The sequence below is a fragment of the Falco rusticolus genome, chromosome Z (assembly GCF_015220075.1).
Source record: "Falco rusticolus isolate bFalRus1 chromosome Z, bFalRus1.pri, whole genome shotgun sequence".
NCBI lineage: Eukaryota > Metazoa > Chordata > Aves > Falconiformes > Falconidae > Falco > Falco rusticolus.
In genome coordinates this window covers 2,048,286-2,069,169 of record NC_051210.1, presented here as the reverse complement: position 1 = coordinate 2,069,169, position 20,884 = coordinate 2,048,286, and the positions used below count along the sequence as shown (strand labels likewise).

General features: G+C 37.8%; 1 protein-coding gene across 2 annotated transcripts in view; it reads right to left on the bottom strand.

Annotated features, from left to right (window-relative positions):
• XRCC4 (X-ray repair cross complementing 4) overlaps nt 1–20,884 on the bottom strand; it is a 177,218-nt gene that overhangs the window by 136,644 nt on the left and 19,690 nt on the right. Inside the window, exons 1-2 of one of the 2 annotated variants that reach the window (XM_037374166.1) lie at nt 16,025–16,103; nt 14,316–14,503 (exon numbers count right to left, since the gene is read on the bottom strand). In XM_037374166.1, coding sequence (XP_037230063.1) covers nt 14,316–14,503; nt 16,025–16,049 — 213 coding nt within the window. In that variant the 5' untranslated portion in view covers nt 16,050–16,103. Of the gene's footprint in view, nt 1–14,315; nt 14,504–16,024; nt 16,104–20,884 lie in introns of those variants that run through there. The other variant, XM_037374165.1, reaches the window with a different exon arrangement.

Sequence of the window (20,884 nt, the reverse complement as noted above, 5' to 3'; positions counted from 1 at the left end):
TTCTTTTTCCACCCTTGTGAGATTATAGCTAGTCTGTCCCATAAGAAATACATTGTCTGTATTCCAGAGTATCATTCACAAGTTGACCAGCAGATATAAAAACAAAAATTGAATCCACAAAATATTTTTACAGATTACATTTAATACCACAGCTAAGATTTCTATCTCTTTATGGAACCAGGTTTACTGGGGCCTTACCAAAGTAACACCTCCCACTGTCCTGTGATATAAAGTAAAAATATATGTTCACTTATTAAAAGGTACCGTCCTTCAAAAAGGCCACATAAATTGCTTAAGGAGTTAAATAGAGCTTTTCAAAACTAATTACAACTTGTGCAAGCTTCCAGTGGAGCTTCTGTAGAAATGCCAGTCTGTTTCAACTAACAAGACCATTGCACAATAGAAACTGTGTTAATGTCAGAGACAGGATTAGTTTCTAAGGTAGCAAATGTCTATAGCTTGGGTGTTAACAACAGTCAATTTCTGTCACTTGTCAGCTGTAAGCTGTTTTTGAGCACTACCCAAAAGCTTTAATAATAAATGCAAGAAGAATGTCGATCTTCATCCTGTGTTGCAATTTGAAGACAATACCTACACAGTATCCATTAAGGATTCAAACATCCAATAGAGAGTCCCACCATATAAGTGTTATCTTTCCACTTTCCTGAATTCTAAAAACCAGAAAAAACACTTATTTCCATATCGTTGAAACTTTAAAATTATGCAAGCGATCCCACTGAATTCAAAAGACTACTGACCTGCAAGCCAAAATTACTCCAATGAATCATAAACTGGTTCTCTTAAACAAGAAGAAAAAAAAAATAGTATTTCATTTCAGAGTGACACTACTGAAATTTTATAGTGTACATCAGTGATAAAGAATAAGGATTCAATTAAACAGAAAATTTAGACTCAGGGTCTTAGTTGCATCAGTACTACCTGCCCACTGAATAAAAGTATTTCCCACAAAGTATCTCAGTACTTTAAAAATTATTTCAGAATTTTATGTATTTCTTCCTCCGCTGTTACCTTAACCTTTAGAGCAAAATACATATTTCCTCCTCAAAAAATCAATCAATGCATTTTGGTACTATTCTGAATTTCTACAGAGCCCTCAATAGCCTGGTACATCAGGGCTTTCAATCACATGCTAATGAGTTACATCATTCTAGCTCTCAAAAACAGTGCCTTTGACAAAGACAACTTTCTCTTACTAACCATTTTCCCTTCAAAGGTATTGAAAACAGTAAGGCACAGAAGTCACCCACCAGACTACTGAAGCGTTAACAGTTTTATGCCCTAACTATAGAGAAACCCACATGAATTTTTTAACAAATATTAATAAATTCTTTACCATATGGAAAGGTATTTTTTTCCAGTGTCATGGTCCAGAATAAGTTTGAAGTTGTAGCTGAAAGGATAATGCTCATATGTTGTAGAATCTATGTGTTATTTTCCTAAGGCATATGACCTGACATTCAGGGACTTTTTTATTTTATTTTTTTTTTAGTTAAATTAGCTGCCATTTGTTGAATTACATAATTTCCCATGCTCAAGGACACCAACTAGCCATGCTCTAATTTGTTATAATTTCTTCTGTATTCTTTCTTGTTTGGTTAGAGTTACATTTTAGCTAGTACTGCTCCAATTGAATGGTCTATAGCAGTTACACTTCCAGTACCCCACTTGAACTTGGGGGGTAAACTCCTTCTGTCACAGTTCAGAAAGCACCCCAGGGGCAAAAAAGTTATCGCACAGGAGAAACTTAGTGTATCTAGAAAAACACTGAGGATGGAATTGTGGATTTGAGCCTCAGTTTATGCTAAGAAAAGCAATCACATTTGAAGCGTACGTTCCAAGGACTGACGCATCCAATATCAGGAAAACTCTGCCAGATAATGAAATTTGCTCCTGCCTCCCTGCAGAGGGTACTGCACTGGGAGAAGGGAAAGTCCACTTCTTTTTCAAAAGACAGCACGGAGGCCAGGATCAAGACTGGCTATATATAACACCAAATTGTCACTAAGCCTTACATACACAAGCTACCAAGTTGAGTCACTCGTATGCCATGAAATACATTTATTTCTTTATGTATAAGTAACAGAGAACTAAAAAACTAATTAACCAAAATCCTAGGCTGAGAAATAACTAAAAAACCATTTGATTGTACCCACGTTTTTATAAAGTTCTGAGATGGATCAAAACTGAGTATGCCAGGTGTGGTAAATTCATCAGGAGGCATATAACCTGCTATCAACCTCTGAATTAGCTGTACAATCACACTGAAAATCTTCATTCAAACATGGTAGTATCATGAAATTGTAAGCCTCTCTACCAAGGTCCAAAACCTTGCTGACAGACAGACCTGTCACCGAGTCAGCTTCTAGCTTCTTTTTCAACAAGGAAACTCAAAGGCTCCTCAAAAAGCAGGATAATAAACCCTTAATATACGTCTGGATCAACCCCACTATTAGACAGCTAGATTCTGACCTGTCTGAAGCCTTAAAATAGCAATCAGAGAAAAAAAGTTAAAATGCTAAAAATCAGCTTCTAAAAAAAAAAAAAAATCTGCTCTTAAGAGAAGAGAAAGATCCATGACAGTTTTCTCAACCAGCTCTAGGAATACCGGGGTTAACTAGCACAGCTTTATCAAGCACCAGAAAACCTGAAGAGAGACATTTCCCTCCTGCCCCCTGCTACTGAATTTCATATGAAGAGAAAAAAAACAACCCCAAAAACAACTAACCACAAACAAGTCCACAACAAAAGATTAACCTGTCAATACAAGAGGTAGCGGTAAAACAAAACATCTTTATTTGGCATAAAAAAATACTAGAAATCAACAGAAACACACCAAGCAAAATAAATGCAAAAGATAAACGAGTAATTATGGAATTCAACAAACATTGGATTGGTTTTGCATGTGTGACTAAATATATATTCCTAATGCTTGAATATTGTGTGAGTGCACGTTTTTCTGAATGCTACCAGGCACACTTTAGTTCCTGCTCTTACCAAGTGAATTAACACCATCTCAAACATACTTGCATTTCTACGTGTTCTTTCAGTACCAAGTACAAAAGGCTAGTGGAGCTTTAACACAATCAAGAAATTGTTCCATAAACATGTGGAACAAAAAGCTCATACTTTTATAATATGAACAAAGCAGCATAACAGATGTGAAATGGTTTTGTGGATGTTTCTGTTTAGACAAACCTGGAAAAATGGAGTTTGCTAACAAATACAAGACAGCAACAACAACTATAAGCTTACAAATCTCCACAACAACTGTTGATTTGTTATTATTACCCTGAAGCTCTCTAAATGATTTGGACTCTGAATAATATACACAGAAGTAAAAGAGATCATGGATAAAAGGTACTAGTTCCAGAGATGCAGTACCCTCTGGAATATTGTTATCCTGAGTGCAACATGATAGAGTTAGAAAAAATTCACGGCTGATTCTAATTTTGGCATCCTATTGATTATGTATACTGCTCTTTCTAGCCTTTCCATAATAGCAGTCTTGATTAAAGACTATTGTTCAGGAAGGGAAGCACATGCATTTCCAGATGGCATAAACATGCTGCAATGAGTAAACAACATTTGATGAACACATGCAGCTCTGGCAGTGCACTAGAAAGAAACCACTGAATTCATGATATAGAAGTACTGTCTGAAAAACTAGAGATAAACCACACAGCTAGATTAAGACGGGTAAAACCCAGGAATACACTACTTCCAACTCCAACTCAAAAAAAAAAAAAAGGATTAGTAATAAAGGTTAAAAAAATTGTTATAGTGTCAACTTTACATATTAGCTTGTTCAACAGAAGTTAAAACTAAAATTAAGCTTTTTTTTTTTTCTCCTGTTTCCAATCAAACACTTACTTAAAACTGTTAGCTCACAAGGACAGCTTTAAAATACTTGCTTCCTGTTTAGCCTGGTCTCTTATTTTCATGTATGTTAATTCCTGATGATGCTATTTACACTCAAATTCACCTATCCTTTCTGAGCTGATGAGCCTCAGTTCCATTTCTATTCCAAAACCTCATAGCCCCCTCAGCCCATCTCCTGAATACCTCATTGTCTGCCTAAGCTTGGCATGGCTAGAGAACATAAATGCTGCCTCCTCCAGACATTTATTTATTTCATTTATTTATTTATTTTCAGACTGATATTTATTTTCTGTAGGCTAATACAGGTATCAGCATCATGTCTGCTGTTAAAGTCTGTGAACCAGGCAACACCCTCAGCTCAAATCTCTCCTTGGATCTTAGACTATTTTTTGCTATTAAAGGCAGCAACATTTTGTAATTTCTTTCCTCCACTAGAGAAGTGGGTTTATTTTCCTTGTGAGACATTCAGACATGAAGGATGTGTATCTGTCGTCTTTCCTCTTGTGTTTGGGTTTTTCGGTGGGGTAGTGCCCATGTTTTATGTTTCCGTCATAGCACCTACAGAGATCCACTACCCTGACCAATAATATAATGGCAAGAAAATAAGAGTAGCATTGGCCCCATTTTTTTTCCCCACAAACCAACACACTTAGTCACAGCAAATGGTCCCAGTCTCACCCTGTGGTAAAACACTGTGTAACTTATCTTCCTGGCATCCCAGCCACAAAGAAAACAGATTGCTTTAGAAAAATGGATTCAAAAATTCTCAAGGACCATAGACAAAAAGGAAAATTACATTAGCATGGTAAACCAAACCCATTTGCAATAGTCAGGCCTTCATCAGGTTTTCAGTAGTGACACGTATGGGAGTCTTGTGAAAGCTGTTGAGCCCAAGCATTCATCTCGCTTTCCTCAACCTCCAAATCAGTGCACTTGTCCATTTGTAATGCCCCTTGAATCTGTTTTGACATTCAAAACACCAAGCAGTAGCCTAAGAGTTAACAAACAAGTCCTGTCCGCCCATCCCTACCACGCACAGTCTGGTGGAGTTATTTTTCTCACAAATTCAGAACACTTTTACCTTGAATAATTTGCACTCTCTGGTGCATTGAACCACAAAGATGTTAGAGATCTATCTGATTATATTATCTTCTTGTATAGTTAGGCGTTATTAAAGATGGACATAAACACTGATTTTCTAACAATAAAATACAACGGTTTTTTGTTGTGGTTTTTTTTAAAGATAGAGCTTAATATCCATGAAAATTACTAAAGCTATTACAAGATACACTGCGTGCTTGAAGAGAAAGAGCTTTTCATTACTAATCAAGCAATTTTGGAGGCTACTGTGGAACAGCTTCGGTACTTCGCTTCTTTTGCTTATCCTCTCTCAAGACAAAGTACTGGAGAAGAGGAGACTTGGGTGGGAGGGGGGGGGCGGGGATCTTCTTGATCTCCTATAACTACCAGACAGGAGGCAGGAGGGGGTTGGTCTCCTCTCTCCGTTAACAGGCATCAGGACAAGAGGAAACGGCCTCAAGTTATGCTGTGGGAGGTTTAGAATGGGTATTAGGAAAAATGTCTTCATGGAAAGGGTTGTCAAGCGTTGGAATAGGCTGCCAGGGAGGTGGGAAAACCATCATCCTGTTTTTTAAATACTGGAGGTATTTAAAAGATGCATAGATGCAGTGCTTATGGACATGGTTTAATGATGGGCTTGGCAGTCCTGGACTAGCAGTTGGACTTGATGATCTCAAAGGTCTTTCCCAACCTAAATGATCCTACTACAGCTACCTTATTTCTGCACCATATTACACAAAGATATTTCCATTTGCCAGTTTTTACAAAAAAAGACATCTCAAACTTTTTCTTTTCTTACGTTTCAAGGTAATTTCAATAGTGAAAAAAAACTATAGCAGAACTAGTGTGTGTGTTGAAGTTGACTGGAAGCAGCTACTCAAAGCTTCGAGGCTTAAAACATATCCATTCAATATTTTGTACTTTGCACAAAAAAATGACCAAACATTTATTACCCTGAGCTTGAGGGTTTCTCTCTGCCTTTGCAGGTAGAAAGTGGAATGCTTCCTCTGGAGCTGTACAAGCATTTCTGAAGAGAAATATAGGTGAGATTCTTGCTGTTCTTCAGGCTCTGACTGTTGTGCATTCTTACAGAGAATATGGGACAGGGTCTTGTAACCAAGTTTTAAAACTTCTAAACAGTAATCTTTTCCAGAGTAACTCTTGTCATCTTTTCCAGAGTAACTACTGTCGTCTATATTTTTCTTGGGAAACTAAGGCTTGTCAATATGCCATGATTTAAAGATTTTCCTCGTAAAATGAAAGCATTTGTACTCAGCTGTGTAAGTAAAAGTAAGCCTTGATATCTACATAGAGATTTGAAATGCACAGCAGGTATGCTTAAAAGGGAAAAATCTGAAGGAATTGAGGAAGGGAGGGAAGATAATACAATAACATCAGGAGGGAGAAAGGACAACTGCCTTTTCTTCTTGTATAGATCACATAAATATCCATTATTTTGCTGTTTTAAGAACATTTTACAGTTATTTTTAATATATTTAGACTGTCATTGCACTCGTGAAACAAGAAAATGGCCTTGATAGTGTCATTTACAATAGGCCTCAAAACCAGTTAAATTACTATTTTTGTTTAGTTGGATAGTTCCAGTGAAATCCACAAATCCTAACAGGTAGGGAGAAAATGTAAGAGTATTTATTCATTGCAGTGTTTTGATTCTTCCTTTTTCAACAATCCCTCATTTTTAAAGGTATATACTACGAGCATTTTAAATGCATTTCACCCCAACAGTTCTCCAAACTACTGCTTAGCAGAAGCAGCAACCAGACAGCTAAACAACCAAATAGCTTATTACAATCAAATAGCCTAACAAGGAAAACGGCATAAATAAATTTTCCAGGCATTTTGTCAATTATTGTACACATATTAATATTTTGGGGGAGAAAATGATTTTTTTTTCTGAAAACAGCTTTTCTTACCTCAAGGCTACAGAAGTGATCCAATGCATTTGAAGAGTACCTACAAGTCCTAAAGAGTTCATTCAGGTGAGATGGAGAAAGTTATGTAGCACTTAAAAGTCTGAGATTACACAAAAGGTAGCACTTGACAGTTTTACTATACAAGGCCCACTAGTAAGCTATTTCTGAGCTGGGCTTCCAAAAAATTTATTCGAGCGTACACTCTTAAATCCTGAAGGACATAGATATAAGTGATACAGAAGAATCATTGCTTTTACAGTGATGTAAATTTAATCGTATTCTCTTTCTGTCTTTTCAGTTGAGCAAGTTAGTCGAATTGCCTGGGAAACAATCTGAACTCTCAATGACCTTTGTTATGCAAACAACATATCCTCAGTGGTTTGGAGCAAAGTAACTATTTAAACCTTGAACCAAGACAGTTCGGACAGCATAAATTCTACCAATTCTACTGCACTCATTCAGTACGCTGTGAAGATTCCTGGTTAGCATGATTTTCTCCAACGACTTAACTTGTATTAAGCTCATAATGCACTCACAGAACAGACCACAGAAAAGCAGCCACAGGAAATGGAAGAGACAAGTAACAGCATCTCTTCCATCAGTCTAATTGGCAACAGTACTGCATCTAAGGTGGAATTTCTTAAGCATATATCCTCCTTGTTTACAAATTTATGTGAAAGGCAAGAAAAAAACCAGAGCCTGTCACATTACTGTAAAGACGACAACTGCTAGCACTCAAATAATTGTTTATCAAAGGCTATTTAATCAATTTAATTGCCAGTACCAAAAAAAAAATCTTGCCGGATTTCCATTATTTATTATATGTGGAGTGACTCGCTAAAGTACTTGGAAAGATTTACTTCCAAGTGGTCACCTACTTAGATCAAGCGCTAAATCACTGACTCTGTGATGGTGTTTGTTTAGGTGGCAGCAGTTTAGCTGGCCCAGCCTCAATGGCCCCTTACTGAGATCTCTGTGTGTGTGGCCCATTTTGCACTGCAGCTGGCTTGACACACAAGTCCCACTGTATACCAAACCCATTGTTATTTTAATGTGACTCTTAACAGTATACTTTGCCCTCACCACCCTAAAAACAGTTCCTAAGGGCAGAGTGCTGTACGCCCTACAGCAAAGCCACCTGTCATAAGGAAGATAAATCCCAAAACACATCAGAATTTTTAAAGGCATAATTTTTTAGGCTCAGCTACATCAGGCTGCAATGCAGCTAGAAAAAGTATTTATAAAGCTTGTTTCACAAATATACAGCATTTTATCTTTTTTGATCACTGTTTCAAAAAGATAAGGAAGTACTAAAATCCTCATGGATGTCCCTTAAGTTAGATGATGATTCTTAATACGGTACTTTTGAAATTACATGCAACTGTGACACTGCAAAACACACGTTACATAATTCATGTCTGATTCAGAGGAGATCTATCTACCACTTAAGTTTTCCATCCATTAAAAAAAAAACTAACAGCATCAACACCTAAGCAGAATCATTCATTACATAAATCCTACATATACATCATTATTATATATTAATCATTATAAAGATTTTTAAAAGGATTTGGAGACACAGGTTTGTTTTCATCCTATCAGAATAGGGCTAGAGTAGTTGCAAGCATTGACTTTTAAGCATCTAACTTCGGTGGTAGGTAAGAGTTCATGTAAGGAGTCTACCTGTTCAGCAACTAAAGAACAGGTGAACTGTAAACTGTAGTCTTCTGAATGACAGCTACACAGACGCTGTGAATGACTCCCCGGATCTTTACTTGTGCGGATGGTAAAAGCTATGCAAAGAATTGTCACAGGGTTTTCAAATCTGGATGCAACCTGCCTTCTTACACTCCCCTAAGTTGCTACAGATCTCCCCAGCCTTCAAAACAGGGCTTTGGCCAACAAATGTAATTCCAGCCTTAATGAGCCTGTACCAAAAATGGGGAAGTAATTTTGGAGGAATCATAGGTGGGTTTTTAATCTAAAACTTGTTTATTTCCACAGGCAAGTTCTTCCCTATCGGCTAGGAAAGGAAAACCAACCCGATCTTCAAGGCCCTGTTTGTAAGCTTACCTCGGTGAGATGTTTACAATGCCAACTTCCATTGCTATAGGAGAGAATCACTCAGCAGACTTCCATCTAAGACTATAAATGACACAATAAACTTTGAATAACCAGCCTGTGGCACCTAATGGGAGATGATATTCATGAAGCAAATTTGCAAAAATTACATCCTCTGCCCTATTACTCTTCAACTTGTGTTTGTGTATCTGTCTACAAATACCAGTTCCTTAGTGAAGACGTTCATTGCACCACAGGAGCTCATATATACAGTAGTCTAGGCTGGCAAACTGAGATTCACAGGTTTCACGGATGAAAAACACCTATTAAGTCACGTAATGTACTATACTGACAATGCAGGAGAGTTTCTTACAGCGCATTTTCCATTCCTTTACCCAGTCTGTTTTTAGGTAAATGATGCAATAGGGCTGCTACCACTCTCTCTGGCAAACACTTCAGCAGTAAAACAATATTTCTATGTCAGAAAATATTTCCCAATAATAGGCCTACATTTTCCTTTGCTAAATGTCACTCCATTATTTTTATTTGCACTCCTATAGACCACCCAGTACAGTTTTGGCACATAATTCTATTTTAGAGAAGCAGATCTTTAAGCAAGCCACTCCAAAGAAGGTAAAAAATACAGATTTTTAGTTTCCATAACTGTACTAAACTGTGGTATTTGAAGTATCTACCATTTATCATTATCAAGCGACAATTACCCGTCGCTAGTCCAAAATCACCTACAGATATTCTCTACCAGAAAACTGGAAAATAAATGTGCAAGTGCATCATTAGAAAAAAAAACAACTACTAATCAAACCCTCAGAAAAACAGACTATTGAAAACAGTGTATTTCAGATTTACACATTCACTAAGCCACTGAAAATTATGTATGCGTCTATAAATTATATTATATGTGTATATATATATTATTTCAACATTGGTAATTACCAAGCTGAAAATTATGGTCATCAAGAGGAAAAAAATGAAGCTACACTGGCAACATAGCTAACTTTACTCCACATCAGTCAATGATTAAATTACTGATCTGTAGCACTGTAAAGACTGTTTTTTAAGGTTTAAAATTTTAAACACTAACTTCCGATGCACTATCATATGAAAACTTTCATTATTTATAACAAATTAGAATCTGTTTACCAAGTCCCTAGTCTATATACAAAGCATGTAATCATGTACAGAGTATGTTTCACATGTGCAGATATTTGCAAGGAACAGGGATCAACAGATACACCATGATGTACACAGATGTAGCAGTATACTTCAACATGGATGTGATATAAAAAAAGGAGTTGTAGTTTATCACTCTCTCTGCTTTCTCAGGCACATTCTCTTTGTGAATTAAAGTAACAAAAACTAGTAAACACCATACTATTATTAACTAGTGTGAATAATAAATGCCTCTGTTATATGGGACTATTCATTTAAACTGTGGTATCTAAAAATAAATATGAGTTTTCTTAGCAAGAAGACAGAATAAGCAGCAACATATCTTACAAGCTGCAAGAATTTACCATTGTGAATTCTTTAAGATGCTTTTAAAATGCTCATATCAGCTGAGGTATACCCATTCTGTACCTAAACCTCACAGACTTTTCAGCCAGCAATTATTTATAGACTGTGTAGATATCATTTGTTAATACAGACCCAGGACAGAATTCAACTGAATCTATGAGGTATGTAGAAGGAAAAAGGCAAATTCTTTTGTGGAAATTCTACTCTTCATTTTTGATAGGAATTAGTGGTTTATGCAGACTAGATGAAGAACTATAGCAGAGCACTTCACTGAAAATTACTGGCTGAGATGAGCCTAGATGACTGTTGGTAAATCAACATCATGCTGTAGGCAGGTTTCATTAAAACCAATTCAAATAATCAAGTGTGTACACAGGCATGCATATATACCTCTAACAAAAGGCATACTGATTTTCCAAGAGCACAAAATTTATTCTTAGACACTTGTGTACCTGAGAAAATTTGCAGTAATAGATAGCTGCATGAATTGATAAGCATTTTATAACTCACAAAGTACAACAATGCATTTCAGAAGTTTTGGTAGTTTTTTAACTGCATTATTTAAGACTAAACAAAACACTCGGTGTTCAAACACAACCAACCACATCTTCATGCACACTTTTCTGTGATCTCTTCTTTTGTCCTGTATCAAATGATAAAAACATTGGTTTAAGAACAGTAACCATTTAATTATTCCTGATGATTTAATGGACGTTTCTCACAATAGTGGTTAATAATATAATGAGGTAGGAGAAAAGAAGTAGGGAACTTGAAAGTAGTATTAAGTACACTACTATCGAAATCAGGAATGATTGTTCTTTCTTCTTTATGTCCACATTTTTAAACAAAAACCATGCAGACTAACTGTATCTCTCAGTTTGACTGCAGGTAGCACCTCTAACAAAAGAAATGCAGTACTTTAACCAAAAGTTCCCCTCTCTCCACACACACATTGCCACCTTCCACCCATCCCTGCCACCCCACAATGCTCTTTGCAGGACTGTGAAGGTTGTAGTTTGCATATGTATACATTTGCTGAAATATGAAAAGAGAAAAATATCCACGACTAAATGAAAGACACAAAGACAAATACCCAGTAAGAAAAATAAGTAAGGCTAAGAGACAAACACTGAATTTAAGTCATGTTTAAGTTGCAGAGTAGTTTCTCTAGGCTTCCTCTGTGGTAAACGTACATTTAGCTGAACCTCAACCCACTGGATATACAGAGCCCAAGAAGATTAATTTCCTAATCTGATGCTGAAAGAGATACATTCTGAATACTTTCAGAGAGAATTTGCAAAATGTTTGAAACTTATACACCTGAAGCTATTTGTAATTCTGAGAAAAGCTTAGGCAATTTTATTTCTAGGCATTAGTTTAGTAGAGGATGAAAAAAATCCGTGTATTTTCACCCAAGAAGCGACATCTTTTCTAAAAAGTCAAATTCTTTTGTCACCCAAAGTTAAAACCATGCAGAGCAATCAGGACACTTTGTATTTTCAATTTCTTTGGCCAGATTATTATTTTCCCAAATTGACATAAAGATGTTTTCATATGAATTAAATTTCTTGTAAGCCTTAACTGATGGAAACACATAATAATTGGGCCCTCATATATGAAGATATTTTTCCTTAATAAAAATATAGTATGTATTTCATCTGTCTGGTATTTAGAATATATTATGTGTGACACAGACAAGAAAAACAGGATTCTTAAAATTACTGCTCTGATTTTCTAAGTACAATTTGGTCCTAACCTTGTAATCCTTCTGTAATACAGTACTTTTGACCTAGACCCTTTGTGCACAGTACTGAGCTCTGTGCACTCACAAGAAGTGTCAAGAAGGGGGTACAGAGCCCATAAAGCCTTGCGTAAATACACAGAAATACTGATAATGCAGACTGGAACACTTATATCAACTAACTTTTAGCACCTCAGTCAAGAGCCAAATTGTGCTAAAATTTCCTATATTGCACAGGGAAAAAGGTCTATAATGAAGTACCCTTAAGAAGTTGAACTTCATTCCACTGAATGTCTTTCTCTGCTTACTAAAATGAAACCAAGACTGACAATAAGCACTTGAAGTGAGCTGCTACTGATCAGGTAATCTGTATTGCCCCCCTCTTTAAAGTGAGTTTCTCCTTATCCAGGAGACATACACAAAATACATCCATTCTCCAGTTTCAGGTTTGTGACAAATACCTGTACTGCATTCTTTGCCTATTTCCAATATAGAGGAAAACAGTATTTCCAGCTTCTACTTCCAAGAGAAACATCCCAGAGAAAGTAGTGTCTTTGGTTTCATTTTATGTTCCAAGTCAGACACCTCTCCCAGCTTCTTAAAAGATTATACCTGCTAAAATTAGCCAAATGAGAAGCAAAGGATGTCCCAATGGTAAGAAGAAATATAACAGAAAGCAGGTGGGACAATCTCTAGACACTTTGCACTCAGACACAATCCCATCCTAGATTTTTTCCCCAGGGAAAAGATTTGTCCAGACATTCCTACTCTTCTCTATCTGCAATCTTGTCTCCATTCTCTGCCCACAATTTTCTTGCCCTTCATAATGCCACTGAAACTGATTGCAGAACTGTGCCCTGAACTGGATCAGTGCAGTTTTAAATCAGTGCTTTTTAAACCCAGATTACTTCACTAATGTGGCTGAGTGGTAAATCAGCCCCACTGCTATCCTAGCACAACTGAAGCTGTGACAAACCTGGGGAAAGGCAGAACATTAATTTCTGGGGTGTGGGAGGTGAAGCCTATAAGCAAAGATGACTGCCTTAAATTAGGTTCTTTCCCAGAAAAGCTTTAACACAAAACCACTACTTGAAATAACCAAAAGTGTCTACAGATACAGATTATACTGGTTTTTTTCTTGCTTTAAGAGGGTCTTTTCCTTTGCAGCCTGGAAACCAACATGGAACCACATTCCCAGTTGCAATTTCATGCATTTCCAAGCAGGAAACAATTTTAGTGTAGCTTTGAAAATCTTTAAAGCAACAGAAAAGCTCATTTTAAAATTACATTTTAGCATTTGAAAATAATCTTACTTAAATTTTAATATACTTTTCGTATGTAGTTTAGGATAGAGAGAGAAAAAATAAGCAAGCAAAGAAGAAATGCATTGGGGGCCGGAATTTTAAATGGGAAGCACAGTTCTCAAGTTAGGAATTAAAAGCAAAGTTACAGTTTATGAAACATACCATCCTAACAGTAAACTACAGCTTTAACGTGTAAGCATACATTCCTTAAAAAAACCTCAAAACATAGATCATAGAATGGTTTGGGTTGGAAGGGACCTTAAAGACCACTCAGTCCCACCCCCCTGCCCCGGGCAGGGACACCCCCCCCCCCAGCCCAGGCTGCCCCCAGCCCCGTCCAGCCTGGCCTTGAGCCCCCCCAGGGACGGGGCACCCACAGCTGCTCTGGGCAGCCTGGGCCAACTCACCACCCTCACTGTAAAGAATTTCTTCCCAATATCTAATCAAAAACTATTTTCTTTCATTTAAAACCTTTATCTGTCATCCTATCACTACACTATTCAAAAACTTAAATAGAGAAGTAATACTGTTATTCAGTAGCATTTAAGAAAGCAACAATAGTTCTATTGATACCAGGTTTTGGGGAAACCACAAACTTGTTCCTAGTTTGGCCCACGGCAGAGTTCACAATATTCATTCAATCTCAAACATGTATCACAGATCTATTCAATTTTAAAGAAACTAATAAAATACAGAAATGTACCAAGATGGTTGTTCTCACAGTTTACCACTCAAATTTAAACATTTAACGATACTTACAGAGCCATCTTTCAGATTTTTTTCATAGGAGAAGTGACACTCCATATTTTCTTTATCCCTTGAAACAGCAAAGTTATATTTGCCAGCTGATTCTTCTCCAGCTATCAATGCTTTCTTCAGTTCTTCAACATACTTTTTTCTATCCATTTCCATGTCGGCAGCCTCCCTAGAAACGTCAGCTTCAGACACTATCAGAAAGAAACGTGTGAGAAATCAATACGCATATGTGTATGTGAACACGCATATATATTTATATGCACATATGAACACATGCTCACACACCTTAAAGGACAGGCAAATATTAGTAGACTATTCTTCCCCTGACATAGACCAGTATGCCAGACACCAATGGAAATGTAGCAGGAATACAGTGTTTTTCATGAGAATTAAGTCCTGTCCCTTTTTTTCCTGTCTCAAAATGGTTTATTGCTACTAGCCCACAATTCTACTTGCCTAAAGTTATTCTGAATAACACTAACCTTACAACAAAGACTGGAATGTTTTAACTATGATTTATTGTGCCCTCTCGGTTCTCTTTGAAAGTACGTAATCTAAACCCTGTAAAACAACAGATGCAACTGTCTCCTCACACATTCTTGATCCAGTTCTCCAAGTTTGTAACTTACAACAACATAAAACAAAATAAACTATCAATTTACAAATGAAGCTACATCTGGAGACTTGAGAATCCATCTTTTACCATTCATATTCAAGGACCACTAAATGGGGAATGTTCCTCCAGTTTGCATTACATCAGGTCTAAAAAGAAGACTTTTTTCCATTCCTTTGAAGACGAAGAATGGTTGAATACAGTACAGAACAGGCCAATAAAGATATACTGTCATTAAGATCCCTGATAGCCTTTCCTGGCTGCTTTTGATCATTTATTTCCTCCTAAATCTTCTTTTGGTTAACACTCAAACTGAAATGGCAGCTTACCAAGACTACTCACCTTTCACTAGGAGCAGCAAGAAACAGCTCTTGATTTTACCACCTGGGCCCCTGGTTATTTTCCTTCCTTTTTATTTTATTTTACATACTGTATCCTCAGTACTTTTGAGATCATTATGCCGACTAACTCTAATGAGGAGTGCAGAGTTTCTTGCACAGACAGATAGAAGCAAAATCTCTAAAGACAGGATGTGTATAATATAATGCAGTCTTTTAATGTGTCACCTAACAACACAGTATTTTAGATTGTTTACTTGATTAATTTTCTTCTGACCAATCTTTCTGAGGAAGACTGCTCTAAATTGTTACTTCTAGCATCTGCCCAGCATTTGAGAGACCAAGATGTGGAAAAGGACATTAGTTTATGACAGCCTAAAAAAAATAAAAACCACAAAAAAACCCACCAAAACAAAGGAAACAAGACCACACACACCAAAAACCCAACAAAAAAGATCCAAAACACATCCTTCACAGAACTACAAGTGACTCTAAAAAAGTATCCCCCTTAAAATCTCATTAATAACTATAACAACTGTATTTCTTCTCTATACAAATGCCTTTGAAGAGAATTTCATATTGAGACATAAGCCCGCACATGTATTGGAAATCATACTGTAAGAACAGCATTTCAAACATGAGCCTGTTCAAATTGCCTCATTTTTCTTTAATTTTCTTGATACAGTAGCTAACCTCATATTGCAAAGGAGGCAGTATATATCAAATCAATCCATCGTATAAAAATACCAAGAAAAGCCTACCTGCATCTTCTTTACTCCGTCTCATCAGACATTAACTAATACACACTGACAAAATCTCCTTGAAACTTCTCTCCTCCAGGCTGCACAGTCCCAGCTCTCTCAACTTCTAGCACTAAAGTTGCTCAAATCCTTCAGTCACCTTCATCAGCTGTCACTGGACTCGACACTGTAAGTTCACATCTTTCTTATACTGGAGAGCCCAAAACTGGACACTGCGTCACAGGTCTCACCAGGGCTGAGCAGAGGGGAAGGATCACCTCCCCTGACCTGCTGGCAACACTCTCAAATGCAGCCCAGGAGGCTGTTGGTCCTCTTGGCCACAAGGCCATGCTGCTGACCCATGTTCAGCTTCCTGACCACTGACTCCCAGGTGATTTTCAAAGAGTGACCTGCTTCCAGCCAGTCACCCAAGGCACCGTTACAGGCTGGGGGCTTCTTCACACCTAGATATACAGTTTTGTACTTGCCTTTGTTCAAACTCATGAAATTCCTTTCAGCCCAGCCTTCCTCCAGCCTGTCTAGGTCCCTCTGAATGACAACCCAGTCCTCCATCAACCCTTCCCCCCAGTTCTGCATCATCTGTAAACTTGCTGAGGATGCACTGGGTCATCATCCAAGTGATGGATCTATTATGTATTGGACCCAGTATCGAGTCCTGTAGTACCAGGCCACTAGTAACTGGCCTCCAGCTAGATTTCACGCCACTGATCACAACACTTTGAAATGTGGTTGAACCCATTGAGCTCAATCCACTTCACTGTCCAGCTATCTAGTCCATACTTTACCAATTTGTCCATAAAGGTGTTAGAGGACACAGTGCTGAAACCCTAAAAAAAAAAAAAAAAAAACCCCAGCCACTGCCCTTCCGACATTCAACAAGCTAGTAATTTCAGAAAAAGTTATTGGGTAGGTCAGGCATGAATACCCCTCTGTAAATCCATACTGACTACTCACCATCTCATCCTTAGTATTTTTTGAAATGATTTCCAGGATTATTCCTCCAACACCCTCTGGCTGACTAGCCTCCAGTTACCCTGATGCATCCCCTTATCCTTCCCCAAAATAGGAAAGACATTTCTTCCAGTCCTTAAAAACATCCCTCGATCACTATGTGGCCTCACAATGACATAGGCCAGATCCCTCAGTACTCAGTCACATTCAACCAGGTCCCATGGACTTGTAGACATCCAGTTTCTTAAGATATTCTCTAACCTGATCCTCCTCCAAGGGTAAGTCTCCTTTGCTCCTGACCTTTCCACTGATCTCAGGGGCTTGGGATTTCTAAAGCTAAATCGTAACCAGAACCAGCAAAGACTAAGGCAAAGAAGTCACTGAGTAGTGCCTCAGCCTTTTCCATGTCTGCTGTCACCAGTCCACTGCCCCATTCTGCAGCAGGCCCACATCTTCCCTCATCTTCCTTTTGCTACTGATTAGCCTGCAGAAGTCCTACTTGCCCTTCACATCCCATGCCAGATGCTATTCCAGGTGGGCTTTGGCTTTCCTAACCCCATCCCTGCGTCTTTGGTCACTGTCTCTGTATCCCTCCTTGGTCACCTTACCCTGGCTTCCAACTCTTGCATACTCCTTTTTATGTCTGGTTTATCCAGGAACTCTTTGTCCATCCATGCAAGCCTCCTGCCACCTTTGCCTGATTTCCTGTTCCAGTGAGATGAACCATTTCTGAGTTTGGAGGAGGTGATCTCTGAAAAACCAACCCTCTCTCCTAAACCTCTCTTCTCTCCAGATCTGTATCACATAGATTTTTTCAAAGAGATCCTGGAAGAGGGTCTAAGTCTGCTCTCTTTAAATCTAGGGTTGTTATCCCACTTTTTACTCTTTTCTCTCCTCTCACGATCCTGAACATCAACTCAACAGTCACTGCTGCCAAAGGCTGCCCCCCGCTTTGACTTACGCAACCAGCTCTTCCTTACTCACAACTATTAGCTTTTGTAGTCTTCCTCTCTACACATCTCAAAATATGGAAAACATGATGGTAGACTTTACCGATCTTAGACTTAATTGAAGGGATTTTTGTTGGATTTGGGGCTTTTTTGTTGTTGGGGGATTTGGACTTTTTTTCTTTTTTAGTAACAGGTCACAATAACCAGTTAGGTCATTCTATTCACAAACACATTAACTATTTTTGCACACAAAAAAGAACTACTAACTTGCTAATCACCTTAAGTATGTCTGCAAAATCTGATAGGGCAAGTCAGTCACTTTACACCCCACTCTATTACTCTGTTCCTAAGAGAGAGGCTAACAGGTAAAAAAGGAGGTGCAGGTGGCAAGAGAGAGCATGCTGATGTCACCACTGCAAGGAAACAAAGACCTGACACAAGCAGCAGCTACCCCCTTCTGCTGAAAATCTGAGCCTGCAGATATGCTCAGTTAAAAAGATAATTAGTGGGTCAGAATCACATTAGTTATCCCCTAGCACAAGGCATTTCTTCCTAGACAGATTCAAATGTGTTATTCAAAAGCTAGAAAGCAAAGGGAGGCAAGGCAACTGAACTGCTTTGGAGTTATGGTAAGGGAAAAGAAAAAAAGTAAAAACAGTACAGAATTAGGCTCAATAAATACGAGCCAGTCAGTCTTCTGTCACACTAAGATGAAAAATGTCAGACTTATGGCAGTCTGAAGTCTGTCACAAAGTTCCCCATATTCTCCTTAAAGAGAAAACACTTAAAAATGTGTGTTTTCTGCTCCCCTGTTCTTTTAAAAACACAAAAGAAAACCTGTCACACTCATACTAGCCTAACATAAAGTAAAAGGACAGGGCAAAATACACAGCATTTTACCAGATCTTCAGAAACACAAACATTCAGCAGATGTAAGAAATTGCAGGAATGTTATTATACATTAAAAAGAATGTAGAAGTGCTGTGGAGCGTGCATTAGAATAAATCAGAAACAAAATAACTCTATAATCAGTATTACTAGATTGGGGAAGATGCTTATATCCTCACATTTTAAGCTGCATTATCTATGTTGCAGAGAAGGGCTGGGGGTGGGGTGGGTGGGGGATGGGAAATGGAGGAGGTTGTGAAAAAGAGGCCAGGGACAAACAAGTGTGACATACTATGTATGTATGTCCCTCCAGATTTGCAAATTCAATACGTCTGCCCTTCATAAATGCACATCTCCCGAAATGGAAACTCTGTTCTGCTGTCCATTGTAACAGATGTAATTGACAATCACACATAAATGTTTTTGTATACAGGCTAATACTGATGACCTTTAGGGCACTGAAATATGCTGATTCACCTAATGAACTAAACATTCAAAACATTTATATTTTAGTGTCATCATTTGAAGAATTCAAGTTTATTCCTACAACCCAACAAGACAAATTTAAGCAGAGCAAAAGTAAGTAGCAGCACTCTTCATTAAGTTGGGGGTTAAAAAAAACTTTATGAAAAGGAACACAGAACACAGAGAAAGAGGAATGGAACAAGGTGTAACAGAACCCTTTTTGCACTGCATGGACATCACAACCATCTTTTTTCTAATACGTAATACCCTTCAGAGTCCAAAACAGAAGGTCACGCATATAGCCAGACAGTACTTGTCCTGCAAACAGGACTTCTGAGTGCAAAGCCACACTATTTCACTGCAATGCTGCATCACTGCCTTCTTCCTTATGCCCCAGACACAGCTGCAGCTGGCATACAGGGACATGAACAAAAGCAAAGCCAGCTGGCAGCACGGCAGACATGAAAAGATGTACAAGCAAGCAACTACTAAGTCAATGTCAGTTGGGCATTAATCCTCACGCATTGAGGCTGACAGGTATGAATTACAGAACAGAACTTGGTACCATTACAAGGGGTGCTACAAAGCTGGAGGTTGTAAACTTACACTATCCATTACAGATGCTACCAGTTCTTCCGTACCTCATTGCAAGACAAGTGTTCAACCCTCAGCTCCAACATAACTGAACGTACCCAAGTACGTCAGATGAAGTAGTAAAAGTATTTTCCAAAATTTTTAAAACATAACTTAAGCATGAAATGGATGTTATCAGAAAGGCTTAAGACTTTAACAACTTACAGCTGCATCTTGGGTTTTTTTAAAACTGAAAGCAGCACTTTGATATGATACAGTAGAAATACTGTCAGGAAAAAAGCTGAGCCTACATGTTAGTGAACAACTGGGGCTACAGTGCTGGTCAACACTCATCCTGCACAGCTAACAATCCGCTACAAATAGCAATGCAATGGGAAAGACAGGCAAGAAATCTACCATCAAAACATTTCTATTTTATTATAAGCTACAGTTACCAATCATTTCCACATTAGTTAGCTTATTGCTTGTATAGGACACTAGGCAGAGCTGAGAGAGAAAAGGCCACTGGTACATCAGCAATCCCTTTAAATCCCTCAAAACAGTACAGACAGAAATGTGGAATACCTTGCAGTATGAGACAAAGAGGGGCAGAACAAAAATAAATCAGATATACTTGCAAAAATAAGTGTATGCCTACCACAATGATTTCAACACTGAGGAAAAAAATTAGATTTTTCATTAAAATAAGAAAGTTAAAAAAACAAAAGATACTAATACACTATAATAAAGCACTGTGGTTTTTTTATTTTTTCCTGTGGTGCCTGTACATGCTGCATGTTACCTTATCTTATAAGGCTAGCAGAACTGATCAATCGTTACAGAAACATGAAATGCATAAATTTATATAGCTGTAGTTCTTTAATCCTATACCAAGTTAATACATGAGATCATATTGCATATTTGTGTGCTTCTCCTCCCCCCAAGATTTACTTCTTTTTTTCCCTCCTTAAATAGGACTCCTAACACTTTTCATCATCACATTAAATACACAAAAACCGCAAAAGACAACTCA